Here is a 27,209-nt window from a genome sequence, read left to right as displayed (position 1 = left end):
AACCTAGAAACCATCCCAGTGATTCCATTAAGCATTAATTCAGAGAAGGTAAGGGTACCCAAGAAGAATGAGGTACTATGAACAGTTAAATTTCATATTATATGTGAGCTTTACTAACATCACTGATTGGGGGCATAATCACTTTGACTGCCAGATGCTAGAATGGCTCAGCAAGGAATGGCTGAGAGACAACAATGATTTTATTAAAACTCTGTTCATATCTAGTGAGGCAATTCCTATGGGCACAGTCAAACATTATTCTTAACTAGACCCTTGAAAGTGATAGGCCCTAAAAGAGCTGTTGATTCACAGTTCCATCCATTTCAATAGGTATCTTCTACACAGGATTAACACTAGAGTTAGCTGTCTGCTCTCAGAGGTGTAGTGGACTCCACGGAGAACAGTCTACAAGTCCATCCAACACAAGTTTTAGATCCTATCTTCCATTCTCCACCCCTACCCCCCATGTTTAAACAGAGGAAACAAGACAGTTCATATGGAGAACTCCCACAGCAACAAAGGAGGGCCTCTTTTATTTTAGAATCACATAAAAAATGAAAATACAGCAAGCCATATTCAGAATAGAAAGACGATAAAAAAGTGATTGTCAGGTGAACATTGACTTACCAGGTATTTTGCTCAACAAGAAAAATTCAGAAAGTTTCCCTTTTTAAAAAGGTCACAGTGCAATTATATTGTGTCCTTTATAACTGCATTATATTATACTTTCACATTCCTTCATTTTCCCTTTAAGGCACAGTAAATTTAGAATTTAAAAAATCATATTAAAAATATTTCTGGCAGAAGTCAAGCATAAAAAGATTGTCCATGCAGTAAAGATCAACACTTATTGTTTATCCTAACTATCTAGGAATAGTTGGATTGTAAACATCTGACCTATTTTGTACCTCACTTTCCTTTCATAAAACTCATGTTAAACACAAGATTACTCTATTTCATCACAAGCCATATTAGGTTAGTCTTAAACATTCAGTTCAAAATACACCAAACCAAATATGGCTGGAAATTCAAACCATGGTCTGAGTGTCTAAAGGCATGACATTGTTCAATATATTTGATTTCATTTTCAATCTGCTCAGCCCTTTCCTTTCATGGCACAATAACCTCCAGAGATTGAACTAATGCAATTGTAATTTGTCTGTTCAGATACAATGCCAAAGAATAAGTATCACAGACCACACACCTGCCATGGCTTCAAACTCTGGCTTTTCAACCTGTCTCATAAAACTACAGTTAAGCCAGTTGAGTGTGATATTCACCCTGAATCACAGTGTCCAAGATCATCCTGCAAATGATATGCTCCAGCACCTGCATAATCAATGTCTATGGAGTCTTCCTCTATAGCTCTGTCAACAGCACCCTGCTTTTAATATCCCTTAGAGCGGTGATGCCCAAAGTGGGTGGTATTGTCCCCCTGGGGTTGTGGAAAGATCCAGAGGATGGTAAAAGGGGGCAGCAGGGGAATAGTGAGGAAAAAGGGGGTGACAAGAGGTCTGTCAGTCAAAGTATTGATGCACAAGAAAGACTTGGGGAACCAGTGGCCTTTAGGACCATGGTGGGGATGAAGGTTGCATTAAACTTGTAGCAAAGGCTGGCATGGGTAAGAGGCAAAGAGGCTGCATGAAGAGGTAAAAGGTTGTATAAAACGTGTGACAAAGTCCAACACATGGTTGTTGTTCAGCTGCTGCTTCCAGGGTGACTGGGTGCAAAGGGAGCAGTGACTGATCCCCCAGTTGAGCAGCGATTGAGAAGCCTGTTATCCATGCTGGTCTTTGCCACAAGGCAAGCAAAGCAAGAGTCTTCTTCGTCACTGCTCAGCCAGCTACTGAATTAGTGCTTCCAAGATGACCGGGTGCAAAGGAAGAAGCAACCAAGATTTGTGGTTTTTAATTTGCAGTAGAAAGTAAACTGAATATCAAGAAATAGGTGTTGGGGGCACTAGGGTTCTTGCCCAAGAGGAAAGGGGGAGGTAGCCTGAAAATGTTTGGGGACCACTGCCTTAGAACATGCATAGTATATTTAATTTCCCTTGAAAGTTTTGATAAAAGCTCATTCTTTGAAGCTTTAAAAGCACTCAAGTTGCATTCTTTAAATTATAATCATAATTTGTTCCATTTTTTAAAAAAAATATGGACACTTGCTTCATGGGAATTTCCTATCAAATTCTTGCCAAAGCTACATTTTAGAAATCGGAGTGGAAGCTACTGCTATGCTTTCAATGGCACATTCATCAGTGCCTCTACGGATCCGGAAGTAACCCTGCTCCCCCCAAGATGATCCCCAGCTGTTTTTCACTATCCAGAAGGGCTCCCCTGTATTTGGATCACTGTCATAACCCACCAGTAAAACAGCATGATTAGTCAATTCAAAAGGATTAAATGGATCCATCAATCCTGTGTGATGGTAGATCCCTTCTTTGTAATGCATGAAGTCATCATATACTTCAAATGAAACAGCCATCGGCCCATGCTTCACAAGTTCCAGTTTCATTAGAGCTTCGTTGCACCCACCATAAAACCCTCCAACATAGTAGTAGTCAGTGGCGTAGTAGTGGTAACAGCTGTGCTTAAAAGTGCAAGGAGAATCCGTGGCTGTGTACGGGAAGCACGCCTCTTCAACCACACCAAAATCCTGAGTGTATTTGCCAGCAATGAGGTAAGGGAAGCCTCCATCACAGCCTAAAAGAAAGACCCAGAAGTTAAGCAGAAGGAGAGGTAAGAAAAATCCTCATATCTCTCATGTGCAACTATGTTAGGGTAGGAGGGACACATTAGCCCCTTGGGAGACCTTAGAGGACTGCAACTCCCAAGGTGCACTTGCTTCCACACAAAATGTGGGGTCCTTTTGCTCCAAATGCCCCCAAATATGCTCTAGGGGGACATGGAGACACTTCATCATGTTTTGGGCATTCCTGGACAAGCCTTTTTTTTTTTAAAGAACACGAAGTGAGAAGAAGTCACTTCATGTTCACTTCTTGTTTTTTGTTTGTTTGTTTGTTTTATAAAGAAAAGATCTCCCAGGCCTAAACTGGCCAGGGATGGGAAATGTGGTGGAAATGTCTCTCACCTCATAGTAGGCATTTCATGGCAAATATATATATATATAGAGAGAGAGAGATAAAAATTGAGCAAAAAATTAGTTTGACTTAGGGGCCACAAAAAAAGGTCTGAGGGATTCATGCAGCCCATAGGCCATATTTTGCCCATCCTTGTCCTAAAGAAATCCAGCTTTCCAAGGTCTGAGGTAGAGTTTATTGTATCTCTGTGCCTCCAAGTCATTTCCAATTTATGCAAGCCTAAGGCCGATTTATGGCAACCTTATCATGGGGCTTTCGTGGCAAGATTTGTTCCAAAAAGATTTGCCATTGCCTTTCCCCAAGGCTGAGAGCAACTAACTTGCCCAGGGTCACCTCGTGGGTTTCATAACCAAGCAAAGAATTGAACCCTGGCCTCCAGAGCTGTAGTCCAACATTCAAACCACTACGCTGTGCTGGATCTCTGTTTCTGAACTAGAGTACCCATTCTTTAAAACAAAACAGCGCTCTAGAAATAAAGTATAATAATAATAATAATAACACAAGGTGTGATCACTTACCTTGAGCATACTCACTGCATGAAACAACCTGCTGGGGGCTCAGTGTTGGAGTCTGTGAATTGTTAGTTTGGATGCGGATCCTAGCTTCCAACATGCCCATAGAAGCAAAGGCATAGCAACTGCCACAGGATGCTGAAAATAAGAGGGAGAATCGTATCAGCTGATGCATGTTCTAGACCCAACATTTCCCACCTCTCTGGGCAAGAACACAATGTTGTGATGGGAGGTAACTGATAGGGCATTTCATGAGAATGAGGAGGTTCACGGAGAGCCAGTGTTATTTAGCTGGGACCTGACAAATCTAGATTAGAGTCTTTACTCAGCCATAACTCTACCAGGTGACCTATGACTAGTCACTCTCTCTCTCAGCCTAACCTATTCTCATGGGCAAAATGTCAGCCAGGTATGCCATCTTGAGTTCCTTGGAGGAAACATGAGATACAAATGTACCTGATCCTTAGGGATGAACGTAATATTTGCAATTTTTACTCTTCTTGATGGGAAAGGACCTCTTGATAATTTGTGTTACTGTGTCCCAAAAATGCTCAACCCAAGGAAATGCTTCCAATTCATGACCCTTTGTTTGTTTGGATGGGAAAACGTTTTTTGTGTTGAAAACAGTGGGGGTTTTGCACAAATGTATTGAGCTTTTTGCACAAACATGTTGGGTTTGCACCATTTTTCTGCATATATGGCATTTTTTCCAAAAGGCCCTACATGCAAAGAAACAAAACAAAACAAAACAAAACACCAATAATCAAACCCAAACCCAAAGAAAAAAAGATGTGTAAAATCATCATTTGAAAAACAAAACAAAAACAAAACCACAAACCCTTCAGTAATCGAACCCAGCAGGGAGAAAAAGTTCTTTATCCTTGCCTGACAGAAAGGAATGAACTAAGATTTACGTCCCTAAAAACTGAACGGTTTTTATTTTTTATTAAAATTTTTAAGTTTTACAATACAAAATGTTACAGTTTCTTCATATCCAAATATGCTTTAGTACTTTACTTATTTTATACTAAAAACACCTCAGTGCACCCCTTCCCTGGAGCCATTCTCATCCATATAATCCAACCAAAATTTTAATTCATCTCATGAAGGTAATTTTCCATCTTATTTTCTTAATACTTTTTCAATAATTTTTTTCCATATTTCATCAAAATCATTTTTTCCATGATCCTTTTTTCACTTTCAATTTACATGTTAATTTATCATTAATTGCTATTTGCCAGACTTCTTTATACCAATCCTCCAGTTTGTGAAATCGAAGGCTTTCATGGCCAGCATCCATGGTTTCTTGTGGTTTTTTCGGGCTATATGGCCATGTTCTAGAAAATTTTCTTCCTGATGTTTCGCCACCATCGGTGGCTGGCATCTTCAGAGAATGCTTGCCTGGAAAAAGTGGGTCTATATATACTGTGTGAGCCTGGGAATGCAGGCGTGATTTGCATGTGTATTGTTCTGTGCTGATGGCCGGTCTCAGGCTGGGAGGCTAATGCAAAAGAGGATTAATGTCTGCTAATTGGTGATCATTATCTGCTGGGAAAGCCCTTGGAAACCCTTAAAGTGAACAAAATTTGGTTACTAAAATTTGGCCACAATATTTTTTATTGTGTTTTTAATAGATATTTTAACTGTAACTTGTTTAATCCTGTTTTTTTTTTTTGGGGGGGGGGGATTTGCGACATAATTTTGTAAATGCGGATTTTAATGTGTTGTGAGCCACTTTGATTGTCTTGTCACAGAAAAGCGGGATACAAATAAAAGTTTTATTATTTTATTTTATTTTACCAGTCCTGAGGAATAGCAAAATAAGGACTCAGCAAATGCAAATGGGAAACCACTCAGAGTCAGGGGCTTTCCCAGCAGATAATGATCACCAATTAGCAGACATTAATCCTCGTTTGCATTAGCCTGCCAGCCTGAGGCCTGCCATCAGCAACAGAACAATACACATGCAAATCACTCCTGCATTCCCAGGCTCACAGAGTATATATACACCCAACTTTTTTCAGGCAAAGCATTCTCTGAAGATGCCAGCCACAAATGCTGGTGAAACGTCAGGAAGAAAATTTTCTAGAACATGGCCACATTGCCTGAAAAACCCACAAAAAACCAAACAATCCTGCAGTTCCACATTTATTTTCATTTTCCAACTACTCACTATGATTAATCTCGCTGTTGTAAGTAAATTTGTTACAAGACTTCTTTCTTTTTTTTCCATTTTACATCATTATATAGTGATAGCAATACTATACTTGGTTTTCTATCTATTCTTATATCCATAATATTTTCAATTTCTAATACTACTATTTCCCAATTTTTTTTACATATTTACATTGCCACCACATAACTATGTATGATCCCACTTCATTACATCCTCTCCAACAGTATTTTGAATTATTCTTATCTATGTTAAATAATCTCACTGGCGTTAAGTACCATTTCCAGATCACCTTATAATAATTTTCCTTAATTCGTACCAATAGATTTTTCAAATGTCCTTGTTCCCAAATTTTATTCCATTCATTTTCACAAAATTTACATCCTAATTCTTCTTCCCATATCTCTTTCCAAATATTTTGGTTTATTTTTTCCCCTTTGTTCTCTATTAATATTTTATAATTTTTGCTAGTTATTCCTTTCATATTTTCATTTTCCTTTAATTCCTTTCTGAATTATTTGTTCAAATTGCATATATTTTCCCTTTTCTATATTCTTTTTCTTCCAATTTTTAAACCATTGTTCTATTTGAATGTAATGAAACCATGACATTTTTATTTCCTTAAGTTTTTCTTTTATGTTTTCTCTTCCTATTTTTAATTCTATCCAATTTTCTATTTTATCTATCCTCCTTTCCTTTAATTCTTTATCTAATAGATTCCTTAAGTTCTTTGGGAATGACTTTACCGTTATTATTGGTGTTATTAATGGGTTTTCATTCAATAATTCTTTTTTATATTTGTTCCATATTTCTAGTATATTTTTCATAAGTGGGTTCTCAATTTCCTTGATTTCTTTCCTACTAAATGCTTTAAAATATTCCCTATTTTCATATTTATTTTTTCTTTTCCTGTTTCTAACCAGTCCGGATCTAATATACTTAACATACCTTCTATTACATATCTTAATTGATTAGCCTCATAATATCCCTTTATATTAGGGAGGCCTAACCCTCCCTTTCCCTGGGATCTGTACCAAAACTGTTAATTTATTCTAGTTCTTTTTTCTCCATTACAATATACATTTACTAATTGTTGCCACTTATTTAATTCAGCTTCTGGTATTTTTAATGGTATTTTATTATTCTGTATTTTCCCAACATGAGACCCAAGGCTGCTTCTAAAGGCTAAAAACAAGCTTGATAATGAAAAAGTCAAAATACAATTAAGCATACACTATATTAAAAAGACTGATTTTTTTAAAAAAATATATAGAATTGTTTTAAAAACATAGCAATAAAGTTTTTAAAAATACAACACAAACATCTCATAAAAGGCTCCCTGACACCAAAGTCTCACTATCTCAGCCAGCCATTTGGACAATTTTCAATTCTGGAGTATTTCGGATTTCTGGATGAGAGATACTCAGTCTGTATTAGTGAAGAACTTCCAAACTCTGGAGAAAACCAGGACAAAAGCATGGTGTTATGGAGAATGTGCCACATTGGGATGCCATGAGGGTGGGTTTGGTCCCAGGACTTGAGGTTCCTCATGCTTTAGCTAAGATGTTGGGAAGCTTATCTTTCCAGTGTATGTAGTTTCACTATGACTGCTTTGTAGACCTCTTGCCACCCACCTTACATATTACCAGCTTCTATAAATGTTTAATTTTAGACCCTTCATCCACCCACCATTCAGATTATTGGACTTTCTTCTCCTTTCTTAGCTTTCACTGCAAAGGAGTCTGCATAATTTTCTGACTTTTCAGAGAGACTTAATTTTTTAAAAAAAGTATCAACTGCTTAGGAACAAGGGAGGTGCATGTGCAACATTCTCCTACGCATGGCAACTTTACACCTACAAATGATCCATTTCGTTCCTCCTCTCTCGCTGTCAGAATTTCCTGTTCAGTAATTCAGCATGCACTTTGGAAAGCAAAAGTAGCACTGTGCATAAACGGGAAGGAGGCCTGCTGCCTAGAGGCAGTTTAATTCTACCTCTCTTTCATGGAAGTCCTATTTTTAAGTACCTTGACCATGGAAACCAAAGAAAAGGCATTGTGATGTTGAGGAGGCATTAAGGAGCCCAACTGCCTCTTGTCATGTCAAAGCAGGTGTAGGTGGCCAAGAATAAAGGTGTTTTTGTTTTAAAGAAACACCTAAAAGAAACACAGCTCAGCTATACAATTTTATTCTCAAAATCTTGCTTTTGCAGGATAACAGAGGTGGGTACCATGCAGACTGCAAGCACATCCAGATCTGTCCAAACCCCCGATCTACATAAAGATTTTTAAAAAGTTGAAACACAGTACATTTTAGCCAAAAACATATCATGCCTAGATGTACTGTTTACACATAAATTGCTGTTTTTGTCAACCAGTTTCGTCAACCAATAGAGCAACTTTCCCAAACCCTGAGAAAACCTCAAGTTTCCCCCAACTGTCCAGGTTACCTTATCAGTTGATCAAGGTTCAACTTGTACAGAGACACACAAATCCACATTGGTAAGATTTTCTCATATTAAAATAAATTGGTTTCTCAGCATGGCAGTATGCTTATTAACTAACTAGATAATATTGACATTTGGATAGTGGGAGGGGGAAAACAGAGTTATCAGTGGCGATCTAAGCTGATTTATAAAAGCAAAGGTTTTTCTGATGTTCCCTACAAATTCAATTGTGACCAAGTTTAAATTACATTAGAGACCACACGCTCCATGGCCAAACAAGATTGTTGAAAACCATAAAGACTGATTAAAAGGCATAAAGCACTGTTTGAAACAGATGATTCAGAAAGTCTATTCACCTTACAACCAGCTTTGTCTGCCAGAAGGATTCTCCAAGGCTCTATTAGTTACGGTGTGGTAGATCCCAAACAAGAGTTCTCAACAGAGCAAACAAATGCCAAGAAACAAACAAGAATTTACTTCCTCTACAGTAGTTACACAGGCCTGAATCTGCCTATGCTAAATCTGGTAAAGCAGACTTCTTGAATAGTGGATAAACATTTATGCAAACCTGACTGACTAAATGAGTAAGCCCATAGGATGCAGGTCTTATTATTCAATGGGCTTTCATATTATTCATCCTGTGTTCCACATTGTGTTGTTATGTGCCTTCAAATCAACTTACTTATGGCAACCCTAGCATAGGTTTTCATGGCAAGACTTACACAGAGGATGTTTGCCTGATGCAGCCTGGAATCACATTGGCTTTTTAGCTGCTGCACCACACTGTTGACTCATGTTCAACTTGTGGTCTATTAGGACTCTTAGGTCCCTTTTGCACATAGTCTTGTTAATCCAGGTGTCCCTCATCTATTTAGGGTGGCCAGAACAACAGTAACAAACAAACTAGGAGAGTAAGCAATAAAATAGCCACTGAGATTCAATGGCGGGGTACAGACCGCCACTTTGCGGCGGTCTGCCGCCGCCGCCAGAAGGTCCGCGGGGGAGCCGGAGCCTTCAGACGGCCCGACTCCCGCGCGGACCGAAAAAAGAAGCTCCAAAATGGAGCTTCTTTTTGCGTCGCGTTTGCGACGTAGCGAGGCGCCAGGGGCGCGCTCGCTACGTCAGCAGCGGCGCGACGCGTCTGGACGCTGTGCGTCCGATACGTAAAGATGGCGGCGCCCATGTAGAAGGGGCGCCGCCATCTTGTACGGACGGAGTCCGTACTAGGCCATGGGGCGTCTAAAAGAGACGCCCCTTTTTTAAAATGGGACGTCCGGAGGACGTCCCAAATGGCAATGTAGAAAGCCCCAATGTAAGAAAATGTTAAAAGATGCATACTGAAGCACATGATCTCAGCTTCACATACTGATGGAATTTGAGCTGACAGCAACTGACCAAGAAAGGCTTCTTGCAGTTCTCTTAGAAAACTCTATGGAAATGTTGATGGCTTTAAAAGGGGGTTGGATAGGTTTGTGGAGGACAGAGCCTCCACCATCAGAGGCAAGGCACCTCTGTGTTTCAGTTGCTGGGAGCACAAAATGGAGTGTGCACCAGTTGTTTTCATGTCCTCTTGGTGGACATCCCATGGTGAAACTTTTAGAGACCAAATGTCCATACTCAAAGGCATTCCCACACCAGGTGTTACTCAGTGCTGGGGGATGGGATTTCTGGCAGGAAGAGAGACGCGACTTCTGGGACTTCCACCTTCTGGGGGCACACACCTGTTCCTCCTCTTCCCCCCACCCTCCAGGGCCTTCAGTTACCTCTCCGGAGACAGTGAAAGGCAAGGGGGAGCAGGGGGAGGGGAAGAGGAGGAATAGGCAAGTGTCTTTGCTCACCCTCCCGTCTCTCCGCGGGCCCTTAGAAATGGCCAAAGAGGGCACATGTGATATAGGTAATGGATTTGCAGCTATGTGAACAGAATGTTGGACAAGGTAGGCCCTTGGTCTGATTCAACATGGCTCTTCTTATGCTCTTTTTCTCTGTGGATATAAGATAAGTACAAATTATCATAAGACTTGTCCTAGGACATTTCCTTCTCCCAGCAAGAGAAAAGAGAGGAAATAGCCAATATGGTATTGTGAATTCAGTAGGGCTGGGCCACATGAGGTGCATGAGATACACATAGGCTCTACCTGTTTTTATGGCCCTGAATAATTGATCTATTATAGAATTTTGAATATTGGCTTTAAAAAAAAAAGAAAAAAGAAAGAAAGCCTTAAAACAAGGTGCATGAGAAAGGCGTGCCTTATTTACAAGGTGACTGGAGGTCCTGGAAGAGTTAATCAGCTTGTGTAAAAGCTGCATGCTCATTGCATGCATTGTTTTTCCAAGACAAATGCTGGAGGGCTTATTTTATTTTATTTACTACTGATACTGTTAATTTTTGGCAGCATGGGGGGAAAGCTACATCTGTCTTTAAAACATAATTGGCTGGTTTATGGCATGGTTTAAATCAAATTGCTTTTTAAAAACCCACCCTAGTTTTAAAAAATGATTATTTGTTTTTGTTTTTAAAAAAGCCTGTCTACGATTACTGTTTTCCAACCCTTTTACTGGAACAACAATGACTGTTTGAATTAAAACATTTTCACTTTAACAGTTTATTGGCAGCTGTTCATTGTTAGACCAGTATCCAGTGTCAGTTGCTTCTTTTTAATCACTTGATTTTATAGGGCAAAAAAGGCCATTCAGAAACAAATCCTTCAATTAACCTACGTTCAACCAAAACAACTCACTTTAAAAGAGCACTTTTTTAAAAATAGAGCAATTATCATTTAAGTTAGTGGCTGTAACATCTGAACTGCATTTCACTACTAAATTTTCTGATTTAATCCTATATCAGGCCTACATATTAATAAAAACAAACTAGTTTAAACAATTTTTTAAAAGGAAAAAATACTGGGGGTTTTTGTTTTGTTTTTTACCAACCCTGCTTTAAAATAAGGTGGATGCTCCCTCGATGCCTTATGTAAGAGCAAATTGTGGCCTCTTTGTCAGTGCTGCCACACCCTGGTAAAATTACGAACAGCAGAAGGCATAGTCTCCAGTGGGTTGACCAGAGGAAGTTGCCTACCTAAGTGAATGTCAATCTAGAACTCAGAAGATCTGAGTGTAAAAACCCTTCATGGCTGTGAATATCAGTGAGTAGCCCTGAGCCAGACAAGCACATGATTTCTCACTGTAGTCTACCTCACAGCTTTACTTTACTTTTACACATCTTGATCAACATTCCCTTCTCCTTTTGTGTCTTTTTAGATTGTAAGCCTGAGGGCAGGGATCCGTCTAATTAAAAAGATTGTATGTACAGCTGTGTAAATTTACAGCACTATATAAATAAAGCTTAATAATAACAATGATAACAAAATCAATAAGAAACCTACCTTGGTTTCGTACTGGGCTGACGTAATTAACACCATTCACATTCCTCCAGTCCCAGGATTTAGGAAGACCAGAAACTTCACTGATCACATCAGCAGTCAAAGGGGCAGGCTTGATCCTACAAGGATAAACACATACAGGGTTTTGCATATTGAAAATCCCACCACCTGTCAAAGGGAACAGCTGGAAGACAGATTGACAGACATTGGCTGCATACTCCCTGCTCTGTACTTTTCCAGTATATATTCATCAGTTTTAAATATGCCAATAAATATGGAGTCTTCCTCCACCATTGTAGAAATGTGGATAAAGATTTGGTCAGTCCATCCATTGCCAGAAGGGCTCCTGCTGGAGGCTAAGGAGCTTCATTAACCGCCCAAGAGACCTTAAAAGGCTGCATACTTTTGCAGAAAAACTCATACAGGTTGAATATCCCTTATCCAGAATTCCAAAATACTCCAAAATCCAAAATTGTCCACATGGGAGGCAAAGATAGTAACCTTTGCTTTGTGTCTGCTGCACAAAAGTATTCAAAATTGTGTATAAAGTGTAAAAAGTGTATAAAATTACCTTCAGTCTCTGTGTATAAGGTGTATACAAAACATAAATGAATCTGGCCTGGGCAGATGGAGCTCTGACAGTCTCTAGTTACAAGGCTGACAGCTGCTAATGTCAAAAGACTACCTGAGTCCATTCCTCTTCAGTATTTATGACTGTGCAACTTTTAGCTTGGGATACCATGGCCAGCATCCTGTTAGCACTGCTTGCTGGTATAAGTCACCTGATACCTGTGTGTGTGTCCTTTTTGGTCACTGCAAAGGTTGGTATTCTCTTCCACTCTTAACAATGACCACAGCTCCTTCTCAGGCTCACTGTTTAGCTGCCATGGACAACTCCTCCAGCACAGCCATTTGGTTCCTGGTAGAGAGTAGGGGTAGAGATTGGAGAAGCATCTGCCTATGCCCCTGTTGTCAGATGTGGAATGATTATATCATCTGCTGACACCTGAGAGCTGTGGCAGATCTCAGGAAATTATGGCGCGTTACAGACCGCCCCTTTGGGGCAGCCTGTAGGCGCTCCTTTCCCTGCTGGATCAGGGCCTCAGCTGACTCCTTTCCCTGCCGGATCAGGGCCTCAGCCTCTGGGGCCCCGATCCACCGCTTCAAGCCCCAAGGACACCCAGTGGCAGCAGGGAGGAGGAGAAAGGGGCTGCTCGGCCCCTTTCTCCCTTGCATCGCTGGCGCAGCCGTCTAAAAGCTGCACCAGCGACGCAAATCACGGAAGGAGCTCAGTTTCGGAGCTCCTTCTAGCGCCACAGAAAGGGCGCTCTAGGCACCCTCGCGTGGCACAAAGACGTCACATCCGCGCCACCTCATTTGGAGGTGGCGCATTCGTGACATCGTAATGGCAGCCCCTGTGTGGAACGGGCGCCACCATTTTGTACGGACTCAAGCAGTACTAGGGTTAGGGGCGTCCGGAAGGGACACCCCTTTCTAACCCTAGTACGGACCCAGTCCGTACTATTACACCTGTGCAGAACGGGCCTATGTAATTATTTTGTGTCTCACTATGGGTACACAGCCAGATTCTGCTCTGATTACCCCCCTACCAGACACAAAATAGTTGTTGGGGGAAAGATACTGAAATGGATAAATATAGAGTTTGAGGTGTGTATGTGCATTAAGAACAGATATTGTGTAGTACTGGAACTATTATGCTACTATTCCAGAACTCTTATGTATCCAGAACTATTACACTAAGCTGTGGCACAATGGATCTCTGCTAATGGATTATTTTTCTTAGTGCTACTCTGGCTGAGTGGGAGAGGGATATTTTTCTTCTGTTAGATCTTAATGTAATATATGTTGTTTAATTTATTAACTATTGTACTGCATTTCAATTTTAAATCATGATTTGTGATAGCTACTGAATTATCTAGGAATGCTGCTATAATTGACTGTGCAAATGCTTTTGTCACTGATGTAAACTACTCTGAGCATGGCTTTTTATTTTATATTTATTTGCATGTTTGTTTAATTTGTACCCAACCTTTCTTCTGTTGTGGGATTCACCATGGCGCCACCATGGAAAACCAGCATATAAGTAAACAAATAAAGATAATCCATGAACTCAGCCAGTATGCATCCAGTTATTGGGAAGAAACAATGGAAGAGTACTATTAACACCCACACTCTGCTTATAGACTTTTTAGAGGCATCAGATTGACCACTGTGGGATACAGGTCATGGGATAGATGGGCTACTGATTTGGCCTTGCAGGTTTCATCTTAAAGAGGGCAAAGCTGGCACATAAAATGATCATACACATACCACCATGTAGCCTTTTCTTTACAGTATGAAATACAGGCAGTACAAATGACGATAGATAGAAAAACCCCCACAGAAAGCAACGTCTTCAGAGGCTTATTAAAAGCAGCTGGCCACACAGCACAGCTCCACTGCAGCTATTCATTGACTATATGGTACCCACTTAAGATGCTAATAAATATAGAAGGGAAGTAAAAAGTAAAGAAAAAGTAAAAAGACCTTGGGATTTTTTCAGTTTCCAACAGTTCACTATTCCTCAAATCTGTTCTGATCTCAGGCAAATAAATAATTCATTATGCCAGGGAAATAAAGCACACACAGAAAAATGTTGCAGCTTGTACAGCACCATTCTCTGGCAATAATATTTCTGAGACTCAAGTAAGAGCTCCTCTGCAGAATAGGAGCAAACACCCTGTAGCAATCACGATGCCAGCCACAGGGGCTTCCTATTTAGCATTATACTTTGAGAGCTTAATAGGCTGCAGACTGTGGACCTCAACACAAAATTGGTTTGGGCAGCAGATACAATTCAACTGCAGAGAGCACAGAATCCAAATTATATTTCATGCACCAGTCACAATAGCTAGGGAAAGAAGAACCACCTACCTCCAAGTTGCTGTTTCAGGAAAGAAAGTAACAGTGGTTAATGAGTTTGTGGAATGAGTTTGTCTTTGCCTGCTGATTGCTAAGTTGGCTTCCCTGTGTGCCTTGGGCTAAAATACACAATCCAGCATTTTACAGTTGATGAACTTTGCCATAATGTTTTTCCCCCTCCCAAGTTGTGACAGTCCTTCAACAAATTCATGTCCAAACTGCAAAGTGCATTTTACAGCCAGGCTCAATTCCTTGGCACTTTGATACAGGGATGTCAGAGATGAAGACAAATGGCCCCAATGCCAGGACATGATGAAAACTGGAACATGTCCAGAGAAGAGTGACCAAGACGATAAAAGAGCTGGAAAGCAAGCCTACTGAGGAACAACTTAGGCAGCTGGGTATGTTTAGCATGGAGAAGAAAAGACTGAGAGGTGACATAATAGTTATCTTTAAATATCTGAAGGGATGTCATGTAGAAGATGGAGTGAGCTTGTTTTCTGCTGCTCCAGAGACTAGGACAAGATCCAATGGATTCAAATTACAAGAAAGGAGATTCTACCTAAACATTAAGAAGAAATTCTTGACTGCAAGAAATGTTCAACAGTCTTGGAGGATAGGAGACTTTCCATTGACTTTAAGTAGCACTTAGGAGGGCTGTAATTGTGTATTCCTACATGGCAAGGGGTTGGAATAGGTGGCCTTTATGCTCCCTTCTAACATTCTATGATGTTTATCACACTATACTCTTAAAGTGCTACTATTCCACTTTGACTCCTCTAGCTGCCTCCTGTTGCATTCTGGTATTGGCAGTTTTAAGGAGGGGTATTTAGAATTCTCAGGCAGATCTCTGCCTGAAAATTCTAAATACTCCTCCTTAAAACTGCCAATACCAGAATGCAACAGGAGGCAGCTAGAGGAGTCAAAGTGGAATAGTAGCACTTTAAGAGTATAGTGTGATAAACATCTATGATTCTAAGTATACACTGTTTGGAGGCAGGCAATTTCAAACCCCACATATCCCCCTTCAAGCCTGCCTGGGTGTTAAGATTTTGCAGGGAGCTCCATCTCGGTTCTACTTCCATCAGAGATATATGAGTGGTGGGGACTGTCAGGGAGAGTCTTTTCAGCAGCGGCTTCCAGGCTCTGCAATTCCCTGTCAGGAGAGGTTAGTTTCTCTCCCCCTTGTAGTGAATTGAGTTTGTGGAAGATTAATGAGAAGTTTTTAGTAACTGCAACACCTGTCCATAAGTTATATTTGTGATAATTTATTTATTTGAGTCCCATCCTGAGAGAAATATATAAAATAAATAAATACATATGCACCAGCTTGCTGTAAAGCCCATGTTTCATAGCTTTATTGTACTCTACTGGAGTTACTCAGTAAAGCTAAAAATAAACAGAGAAGCAGTTGGCACATGACTATACTGATAAGATCCCCCCCCACTCCCCCTGACAGCAGGCATCTTCCAAGGAACTACATCACTTCCAAGCCTGTGTGTATCACCTTAAACCTCCTATCATAGAATCATAGAGTTGGTAAAGACCATAAGGACCCTGCCATGTAGGAAGACACAATCAAAGCACTCCTGACAGATGGCCATTCTGCCTCTGTTTAAAAACCTCCAAAGAAGGAGACACCACTACACTCTGAAGCAGCAACGTATTCCACTGTCCAGCAGTTCGTACCATCAAGAAGTTCCACTTAATGTTTAGATGGAATCGATTTTACTGTAGCTTGATGACAACTAGCCGCAAGTGGGATTCACTCACATACAGCCTCTAAACCTGGGATGTCTCCTATAGCTACCATGTCATCTAGTGGCCACTAAAACATTTTTCTTCCATTCATTAGTCTCAATGTGTATGTATCCACATCACACAGTTATAGCAGTTCAATACCACTTTAACCATCATAGCTCCATTCTATGGAATCTTGGGATGTGTAGCTTGGTGACAGATTTGAATTTCTCTATTAGAAAGCTCTAGTACTGCAGTTCAAGTGAATGGGCTAAAGCTCTCTAACACAGAATTGAAAGCACCTCACCAAACTATAATTACCAGGGGGTAGTCCAACCTGACAGTTATACCTCTTATACCTTTTAGAGTCATCTTGAATGGAATGTAATTATCTCATGTGAGCCCCATCTCAAACAGCACAATCCAGCCATTGGTTTCCTGCCAGGTGAGTTAAAAATTTTTTTTAAAAAATAATTTTTATTAAAGTTTGAGAATTATAGTAAAGGAGAAAGTGAGAAGAAGGGGGGAAAGGAAAAGGGAAGGGAAAGGATGGATATATATTTACAAAATTGAATTTGTCTCTTTGTATACCAACATTGTTTGAATGTATAACATAATAAACCAGAAAATTTAGTAAATCATTCTTTTTTGTCATGGTATCTATATCTATAAATATATAATAAATGCTAGGTTTCTAAATAATAAAGTTCTTTGTAGTTATATACACGTGTCCTTATCTAGTCTTTATTTCACATTTTTTTCAATCTTTTGCCATTTACTTTCAAATACTTGGCTTGTTTTTCCTGTAGCATGCATAGTCAGTCTGTCCATAACAAAGTAGTCATATATCTGTTCTTTCCATTCTAAAAATGAAAAAATAAATAAAATAATACAGCATCATTTTACCTTGGAACTCTGGAACTCAACCCACCAGCTCTACGAATAATATCTTCTAAAGTAAGGGCTTCGTATTCCTTATAGGTTGTTGCCTTCCATGACTTCTGAGCAGTGTTGATGGCTTTCACAAAGTCAAAATTGGTGACATATGACTTCTGCAGAGATCTGTGGTGAAGCAGCAAAAAGCTTATCATGTTGCTTAGGCCAAGAACAGTTAAGAGGATAACACTCCAACTGCTCTCAAAATGCAGTCCTCCACAAAACACTTTAGTGACACAAAATGGCTCAGTTGTGAACATGATGCTATCAGCCTACATAGGGCTTTCCAGCTTTACATAAAGTCAAATTCCTGCAAACCGCAAACAAAAAATGTACCTGGGTTGAGGTTCAGTAAATAGAAAAGCTATGAGTCTTGAAGCTGCTGACATTTACAGAAAGCAACTTCTCCAAGTTCTGCTGTTGTTAACTGCCACCAAGTTGACTTTGACTTAAGACGGCCCTATGAATGAGAGGCCTCCAAGTCACCTTGTTATCTCTAACCCTGCTTAGGTCTTGCAGACTCAGGGCTGTGCTTTTCTTGATTGGGTCTATCTACCTGTAATATGGTCTTCCACTTTTCCTACTAACTTCATTCTCCAAGCTGTAGCCCTTCATGTGCTGAATGACACTGCCCATCACCCCAGTCCACATGACCATTTGACCTGTTGTCTGATGCATCTAGAGGGCAACAAATTAGGGAAGGATGAATTTAAGCATTATGGATCTGAATACTGTCTGTATCTTAGATGATATCTGATTTTTATCTTCCGTGACCAGTAAGTTCAAAACATACATCATAATTAACCAGAGGATGCTCAGTATTCAGAAGATTTTTCAATTTCATTTACAATAATATGAACATATGGGAATGTTGGATCATTTTGCTTACTTTCCATGTGGCTTCCCAAGAGGCAGCTGGTTTATGTGAACTCCAGAAGCTGAAGGAGAGATCTTATGTCCAGTGAAACATGCCCAGTTATGGCCTAACACATCATGGACCCATCCTGGTAGAGTCTCATGGCAGTAGCTGGTTACATTGGAGCCATCTTTTTTATACTGGAAGAGAAGTGGGGGGAAGAATGTGGTTCAAATTTTATTTAAAATACAAGTGACTGAACCCATGGTTGGCAAGCAAAATGTTCCTGGTTCAATCCTCTATTATCACTGGTGTCTGTATAATTCATGGCTAGGAATCATGTGGCCCTCCACATATTGGAGTAATACATAAGTGTGCATCAGGCACCATTATGTTTCTTTTTAAAAGAATCTGCCACTGCTTGAAATTCACACTTCTATATTGTCTGATGAGAGAGAAGAAGCTTCAGTCACCAAAATTATCATTCATCATGCCTGAGACCAGCAAGCAAATAAAAGGGCCTAAAGCACAGAGGAGAGAAGCTGTCATGCTTTATGTGATTGCTTTCACTGTATGAAGTTCTAGGATGCCATTCCAAATCCATCAAGATCAACCAATGGCAACTAAGTTAAGCTTCAGGGCAAAGGATTTTAGAACATTTACACTTTAGAGCTGCGATGACCACTGGCATCATGTCTAGGAACTAAATTATAACCTTTACAAAGTATAAAAGCAACAGCAACCACCCTGAACACATTCCTCATGTCAAACAGGCAGAGTATTAGAGCTGCAGGCAAAAAATGTTGGAATCAAGTGGGAGAAAAATCTAAACTGGAACTAATGAATCTTCCTGAAGCAGCAAGACAGAACCCACCTGGGCACATAATAATGGTTTGTGGCCACATTTCAAATCTGTTAGACCTCCAGTGCCCCTTTAAGTAGCATAAAGTGAACACAGATGACACTAAGGCCTCTGTTTTTACTTTCAAATCAAACACAGTTGTGTGTTGTATCTGAACTCAAAGAACCATAGGCCCCATACAGACTGCCAAAATAAAGCTGCTTCGGGTCACTTTGGAGGTATGCTGTTTAAATGATGCATGCGTCCTATGAGTCCGGAAGCTGCACCAAAGCTGCGCTCCAGTCTTTAGGACTAGATTGTGGCTTTGGTGCAGCTTCCGGACTCTTAGGATGCATGCAACATTTAAACAGCATACCTCCAAAGTGACCCGAAGCAGCTTTATTTTGGCCTGTCTGTATGGGGCCATAGTTTGCTCTAATCAAGGTTAGAAAGCAAACCAGGATCCAAAACCAAGGTTTAATTCTTGTTTGTTTTTGACATATGTTGATTACACTACACCACAATTTATCCTGTGTTTGGCTGGAATGCAGAAGACAGGCACGTTCTAAGCAGAGGATATTATCCAAGAATGGTGTAGTTCAATGGCAGAACAGTTTGGAAAAGTTAGTTTTGGACTACTATTCCCAAAATCACTGAGTCTAATTAAAAGTAATAATTGTAAGCCGCTCTGATAGCCTTTAGGGCTGAAAATCAGGGTATTAATACCATAATAAATTACAAAAAATAATAGTCAGCTACAAGATTCTGGGAGTAACTCCTCCCCCCCCCCCACACACACAATTTCTCAAACTCTGAATAAGTAAAAAGCACTAATCCCCCTCCCCCCGGCTCCTTTTTTCATCCCCAGGTGAGGCTGGGGGGGGGGGGGGGGCGGAACGACAAAAAAAATCTTCCATCTGATAACTTGGATACAGTCAGTGCAGTGTTCTAGGTAGTTTAATGTGGTGATTAAAAATAAGACAACTTCCCATGTGGAGTAGCTCAAATGCTGCAGAGTGGTAATTGTCCAAAAGATTGTATGATCACCTGATGTTTGGATATTTTAAAGAACTAACAGGAATGCTGCAATTCAGTATTAGTATTTTATAGATTGTCTCTTTGTATTTGTATTAGAATAATAGAATAATAGAGGTGGAAGAAACCACAAGGGCCATCCAGTCCAACCCCCTGCCATGCAGGAAATCCAAATCAAAGCATCCCCAACAGATGGCCATCCAGCCTCTGTTTAAAGATCTCCAAGGAGGGAAATTCCACTACGCTCTGAGGGAGTGCATTAATTTAATGATGTAATCCCGCTTTGATCCTAGAGAGAGGTGGGAAATATAAATAAAAATTATTGTTATTGTTATTATCATCATAATATAAAGGAAAGGTGGAGAATACATGAGCCAAATTCAATCTCAGGTAAGTTCTCAGGGGCATAAATATTCCATTTGGAATTTAGACAAAAATTACCAGCATATTTTAGCTTGAAAGGTTTTACTCTCAGTTAACTAGGTCTTAGGAAAAAGATTTAAACTTCTCAGAATGGAAAAGAACTGATACATAAGGTGGTGAACCACCAAATAATGAAGGGTGTAGCAAAGTGGGGACTCTCAGAGAGACAGATGCTATGATAGCAAGGGGTCAGATTCAGCCCGAGTGCCTGATGTTCTTCACCTTTTTGGCAGCATCTCTAAGCTTAACAGTAGGGAAGCCCTAGCCATCAGTAGGAAAGCCATTTAAATTGGAGCGGTCAAGCTGACTGATAGGGAATAAGGAAAGTGAATACAATCTACAAGACCAAAAAGGCAACAGTCATCACAAAATCCTTCCCATCTTCTCACAGTTGGGGACTTGAGGTTGACCCTTAAAGAAGGCAGAAGACAGAGAAAGATGGATCATTTGGTCAGATGTGGAAGAGGAATTCAGGTACATCAATGCTGGGAGAGGGAGGAATTTGGATATGTTCATACCACCAGATGGAAAATACACATTCCTCATTTTTTTAGATATGGGGTGCAAGGGTGGAAACAAGGAATCTCACGGCCAGTATAACATTATCAACTGGGTCTTGACTCCTTGCTCTGCTGTTAAGAATGTGAAAGAAGAAAAATATGAGCGAAGGCTACGTCTTCATGCCTGGAGGCACTGCGGGGGATGAACATCCTTATCTAGCTAGCAGGAAAATATGTGCTAATAACCACCAGCTTAGTCATATATTCCAGCCAACTGTCAACTTATCATCAGGTCTTTTAGAACACTGGTGGGCCTCCAAAGTATGATAGTCATGTCACTGTCTCCAAATCAAAGTCATACTTAGATTAAACTCTTAACAGAAATTTCCTGGCATTACACTAAGATATAAAGAAACACAATCAACAGGTTTCTGAAAAAATAATCTATAAGACAGCAACCATCCCAACCTCTATGCATTGCAAAGCTTGGGAAAGTTATTTTTTTCAGCTATAGCTCCCAGAATCCCCTAGCCAGCATGACCAGGAGCAGTAGATGGCTCCATGTCAGTAAGGTGATGAAATTTGTTCTACATTTTATTCTGGATCTTAAATCAAAGGTTCTGGGTGCTTTTTCTCAAATAGGTTCAGCTCCTTGGACATCTCTTAAATATTTAGACTAAACCCCAGAGTGGATTCACCAGCCTACTAATAAGGAAGCTACAACTCACCACTAGATGTGCCATCTGGAGCATTCTAAGAAATAAAGTCCAAAAAATGGCTTGTAGAACACATGTAAAGGGAACTTGAAACAGGCCATCACTATTCACTGCTCAACTTTATCAAGGATGCAGAAGAAGAAAAGCTGCCATGAAATATGTCATTGCATCACAGAGGGAAACCCAAGATCACTTGTACTATGGTACAGTTTTTAAGCACTTTCATATTTTGTAAACTGCATTTCATTCTTTTCATGAATGATGTGCTTTAATACTGTAATAGTTTAATTCTATTTTTATATATTATTTTAAATTTTAAGCTGCTTTGACTCCCAATTTTGAGGGAAAAGCAGGCTATAAGTAAATATAATAAAATATAATAATTCCTGAGCAAGATGTGAGCAGTCTAGCAGAACAAAGTAGAAAGAGAGAAGGGGCAGCCACAAATGAGAAATCATTGAACAAACTAGGATTAGAAGACAGAATGGCTTGCTAAACCATACTGCTTGCAATCCTAAACCCACAATACATTGCTATTTGGAGAGAACCAGCTTACCAACGAAAACAAAGGGTATCAACATTGTATATTATAATCACCTTAGTCAATGATTTCTGTCTGGGCATCGACAGGGGAAGTGTGACCCTGTTGGTGCTCTTGGACATCTCAGCGGCCTTTGATACCATCGACCATGGTATCCTTCTGGAACGCCTGGAAGAGTTGGGTATCGGGGGCACTGCGCTCCAGTGGCTCCGCTCCTACCTCTCAGGAAGATTCCAGATGGTGAGGCTGGGGGACAGCTGCTCTTGCAAAAGAGAGATGACATCTGGCATCCCTCAAGGTGCCATTCTGTCCCCCATGCTATTTAACATTTACATGAAGCCGCTGGGTCAGATCATCTGGAAACATGGAGCGCGGTGTTATCAGTATGTTGATGACACCCAGATCTATCTCTCCATGCCTCCGACTGATACAGTGACTAAGGATGGCGTCTCTCCTTTGGATGCCTGTCTGGAGTCAAACTCAAGCTGAATCCAGAGAAAACAGAGGTACTCTTGATAGGTATCCCAAGTCCAGGCAGGGAGATTTGCCATCCATTCTTGGATGGGGTCACACTTCTCCTGAAGGACAAAGTCTGCAGTTTGGGAGTACTCCTGGATTCATCTCTGCAGTTATCATCTCAAGTGGACGCGATGGCCAGGAGTGCTTGGTACCAGCTTTGGCTGATACGCCAACTGCGTCCCTGTCTGGACCGAAAGGACCTTGAAACTGTAGTACATGCACTGGTAACCTCTTGCTTGGATTTCTGTAATGCGCTCTACATGGGGCTACCTTTGTACCAGGTTCGGAAGCTACAGTTAGTTCAAAATGCTGCAGCCAGACTGGTTGCTGGAACTTCCAGATCAGACCATATAACACCGGTACTAAGATCTCTACACTGGCTGCCTATTAGCTTCCGGGCTCAATACAAAGTGTTGGTTATTACCTATAAAGCCCTATATGGCTTGGGCCCGAGTTACTTGAGGGAACGCCTCTCCCCATATAGTCCACCTCACACTCTCAGAACATCAGGAAAAAATCTACTAGTACTTCCTAAGGTGAGACTGGCAGCAACTCACCAGAGAGCATTTACATCGACTGCACCAATGTACTGGAATAAACTTCCAGAAGAGCTTCGTATTACCTCTTCATTGGATGCTTTTAAAAAGGCTCTAAAGACCCACCTCTTCCGATTAGCATTTCCTTTGGACTCTTTATAGAGAATGTCTCCTCTGATAGAAAAGGTTAACTGCGATCAATAGATTCCATGTTTGTTTTTATACGCTGTTTGGTTTTATTAGTTTTACTGTTAGGTATTTTATGATGTGCATTTTTATGATGTATAATTTTTAAAGATCTGTGAACCGCTTTGATCGTTCCAGAATAATAATAATAATAATAATAATAATAATAACAATAATAACAATTATTATTGTTATTATAACAGTTTGATACCACTTTACATACATTTCACAGAATCCTGGGATTTGTAGGTTCATCAGATAGTTAGAATTCACTGATCGAGAACTACAACCTTAGAGTGGTCTAGCAAGGTATACCAAGTATTTTCCTGACCTACAAGTTTTAGGATAATTTAAATTTTCTAAGGCTCCAGCCTTTTTTAAGGAAGCAAAAATATTTAAATATCAAAACTGTCAAAGCTAAGCCTGCTAGGGTCTAGCTTTAAATTAGCCGAGTAGCAGAAATGTGCCTTCTTCTAACTATCCTTCCCTAAGCACTGAGACTGACTCAGAAACAACAAACACATGGCTTGTAATTTAAAACAAACATTTACTAATGGCTTTAATCTATATTTACATAGAAGCTATATCCTAATCTAGCTAGTGAATAGTTCAGGTGGAGAAAAAGTCTTTATCTCACCAGTTTCCAAAGAAAGTTGAGAGAGGAGGAAGACCAAGATTTCAGTTGAAAATCTTGAGAGAATGTCTGTTAGTGCCAAGTCACCTGGTTAGTTTGAAAGAGAGAGAGAGAGAGAGAGAGAGAGAGAGGAGTTTGCATGCAGGAAATCCCTATTTGTTTAAAGAGGGGGAAAGAGAATGCAAAAATCTTCCATGCTAGAAGGTAGAATCATCCAAGCCATAGTATTACCCGTCACCATGTATGGATGCAAGAGCTGAACAGTGAAAAAGGCAGAAAAGAGGAAAATCACCTCATATGAGATGTAGTGCTGGAGAACTGGGAAGATACCATGGAAGGCTGAAAAGACACCAATGGGTCCTTGAACAGATCAAGCATGAAATCTCTCTATAAGCCAAGATGACAAAACTGAGACTGCCATACTTTGGCCAGATCAATGAAAGGCATGACACATTAGAAAATGTAATAATGCTAGGAAAGGTAGAAGGTAGCAGAAAGGGGGGAATACTGCATGTCAGATGCCTAGACTCAACGAGGGAGGTCCTGGGCTTGAATCTGCAGGATCTGAGTAGAGCTGTGGAGGACAGGGAGTTTTGGAGATATCTCAACTATAGGGTCAAGAAGAGTCTGGGTTGACTTGAAGGCAGTTAATACCAACAATGCCATTAGCTGCATGCCAGTCTAGATGTATTATTAGCTTAATGGAGTAGAAAAGGACTAGAACATTGGGGGAAACTGACTCTCCCAATATTGTTGAACTTGGGTTCCCATCAGCCCCAGGTATGGTATGATGAAACTAGTAGTTCATCAACATTTGCAAGCCTAAATATTCCCAAGCCCACCCCTTGCCTAGAAAACCATCACAGGCAGTGAGCTCAAGCCCATTGCTCTTGGAGACTGCTATTTTAAGTATGACTGCATTTTTGTTTTTATGATTTTTAATCAAATGCTGCAGTTTGCTCAGTGCTCATATCATGAATATTTATCTCAGGGTTTTTTTAATGGACTTTTTGTATGCCTGTTAGGAAAACAAACTTCTCTAAATAAGAACTAAAAAGCTTTGCTTCTGGAAAGTTTGTTTTCCGCCACCATTCTTGGCTATATGGGATCAAGGAAGTTGCATTTCAAAAAATTTAGCAGTGCAACAAGTTTTCTAGTTCCTTTTCAAAGTTAATTTTAAAGGGAATTCTCACAGGAATTGATTAAGATTCATGTAATCCTATCAATCTTTATTGCCTCCACAAAAAAGGGACAGAAGTAACAAAATGGTAACACATAATACAAGCAACAATGTAATGAGTTATTTTTTTTTTAATCACTTTAACAAGAATTGCTTTCTTCTTAAATACTATGGCTTAAATCCAACTGCTCCATTGTAAAACCAACTAAATATATACCAACTAAATCAGGGTTTCTCAACTATGGTTCCCTGGAACCCAAGGTTCCACAAGAAAGTGTGATGGAACCCTTCCTCCTTTTGAGCTATTGATATGATTTTTATGCTGGGGTTCTCTGAGACCTGCCAATTATTGCAATGGTTCCTCCTGGGTGAAATGATTAAGAAAGGCGGCACTAGATGAACAGGAACTTAATTTCCAGTAGACTCACTTTAAGTGGGAGCAACAGTTCGACTAACAGTAGGGCCTAAATATCCTAAAGGCACCAGATCCCTTCTGATTGTGAATGTTAAGCTGGGTCAGCCCTGGTCAGTATTTGGATGGGGGCTCTCCAATGAATACCAGATGTTGCAGGGTGTATTTTTGATACCACCTCTGAATATTCCTTGCCTAAGAAAACCCTATGAAATTCATAGGGTCGCCATAGGTTGAAAGGCAACTTGAAGGTTCACACACATGATTGGATTTAGGCACATAATCAATGGCAGGAATTGATAACTTCAACAAAAGGAACTTTCCAAGCCTTAGCTGTCATCTTCAATTTAGAGACTGAAGCAGAAAGGCTGCCCTGGGCAGATTTTTATGGGTGTCAGGTCCTTTGTGTTTCTAGGGTGGGACCAGGATTGAGCCAAGCCAGAGAGTTAAGCAATTTATGAAGGGGAGAAGTGAAAACAGCAAAAACAGCAATAAATATATTTGTTCAGTTGTAAATTAACAGGGGTAAGTAGTACAGTTGTTTAGGCTTGTTGTTGTTACTGCTGACTGTTAACGGCTGTGAAGCTCATTTCAACTTCTTGCAACATACTGAACTAGAGACCTCCAGGAGCCCCACCTTCAATGTCTTGCTCAGGTCTTGCAGAGTCAGGGCTGTGGTTTCCTTGACTGAGTCCATCCACCTGTTGTTATTACTATTATTAGATTTATTTATATCCTACCATCCCCTCAGACCAGGCCTAAAGATGGCTTACAAAAGTTAAAACCAATAAAGATAAAAATTCTCACCACTATACAAGTTTATATATATAAACACACAGACAGACACACGTTACAACAGAATTGAAAAGCAGGTTAAAGCATTATCATTATATTATAAGACACACACACACACACACACACACACACACACCAATGGTTCCCATACTTTGCTCTTCCAGATCTTTTAGACTTCAGTTCCCAGAATTTGATTGTTGGCAAACTGGCTGGGGTTTCTGGGAGTTGAAGTCCAAAATACCTGGAGGACCAAAATTTGGAGAACACAATGTAGCTCTTTATAAAAGGCCCTTCCTCCTGAGTAATGAGCCCTCAAAATCTTCCTGAAACAAGCAATATTATCAATATTACCACAAATGCAAACTGCAACAAAATGTAGGAGCATGAATTCACATGTCCAGTCATTCTCGCCCATTCCATTGCCCCCAGTTCTGCCTCCAAAACCACAACCATCAGACAGCACAAAATAATACCCAACACCTAAATAATTTAATGCTGGTTTTGCAACACTATCTGCCAAGTGCAGCCTTTGGTTGGAAGTGCTATGACTTTTGTTTTTAACCATTTTAATTTCAAGGGCACTCGATGCTCCAATGATGAAGTGATCCAGATCTCTTGAGGAAGACAAATTCTAAACATGTGCAAATACTTTTGGAACATTTATGGGCCTTTGCATAAAACCTTTGCTTCAAGGTTTGAAAAATCATTTGTTCAAAGATATGTTTGCACTTCTGTTAGAAACTGCAGTCTAATAGCAGTTCACTTGTTAAGCAGAAGAATAAGAGACCTTTGGCTGACCAGGAAAGACACTCAGCAAAAGGAATGCTCA

The 27,209-nt window shown here is 40.1% G+C and overlaps 1 protein-coding gene across 1 annotated transcript in view; it reads right to left on the bottom strand.

Annotated features, from left to right (window-relative positions):
- Positions 1-497: 497 nt before the first annotated feature.
- CTSC (cathepsin C) overlaps positions 498-27,209 on the bottom strand; it is a 35,904-nt gene continuing 9,192 nt past the window's right edge. Inside the window, exons 3-7 of the mRNA XM_089512870.1 lie at positions 18,096-18,262; positions 17,177-17,332; positions 11,612-11,727; positions 3,616-3,747; positions 498-2,699 (exon numbers count right to left, since the gene is read on the bottom strand). Coding sequence (XP_089368996.1) covers positions 2,197-2,699; positions 3,616-3,747; positions 11,612-11,727; positions 17,177-17,332; positions 18,096-18,262 — 1,074 coding nt within the window. The 3' untranslated portion in view covers positions 498-2,196. The remainder of the gene's footprint in view (positions 2,700-3,615; positions 3,748-11,611; positions 11,728-17,176; positions 17,333-18,095; positions 18,263-27,209) is intronic.

This window comes from Sceloporus occidentalis, unplaced genomic scaffold (genome assembly GCF_023333645.1).
Source record: "Sceloporus occidentalis isolate IW3139 unplaced genomic scaffold, rSceOcc1.0.p SCAF_2, whole genome shotgun sequence".
Taxonomy (NCBI): Eukaryota; Metazoa; Chordata; class Lepidosauria; order Squamata; family Phrynosomatidae; genus Sceloporus; species Sceloporus occidentalis.
This window is presented reverse-complemented; position numbering and strand designations above follow the sequence as displayed.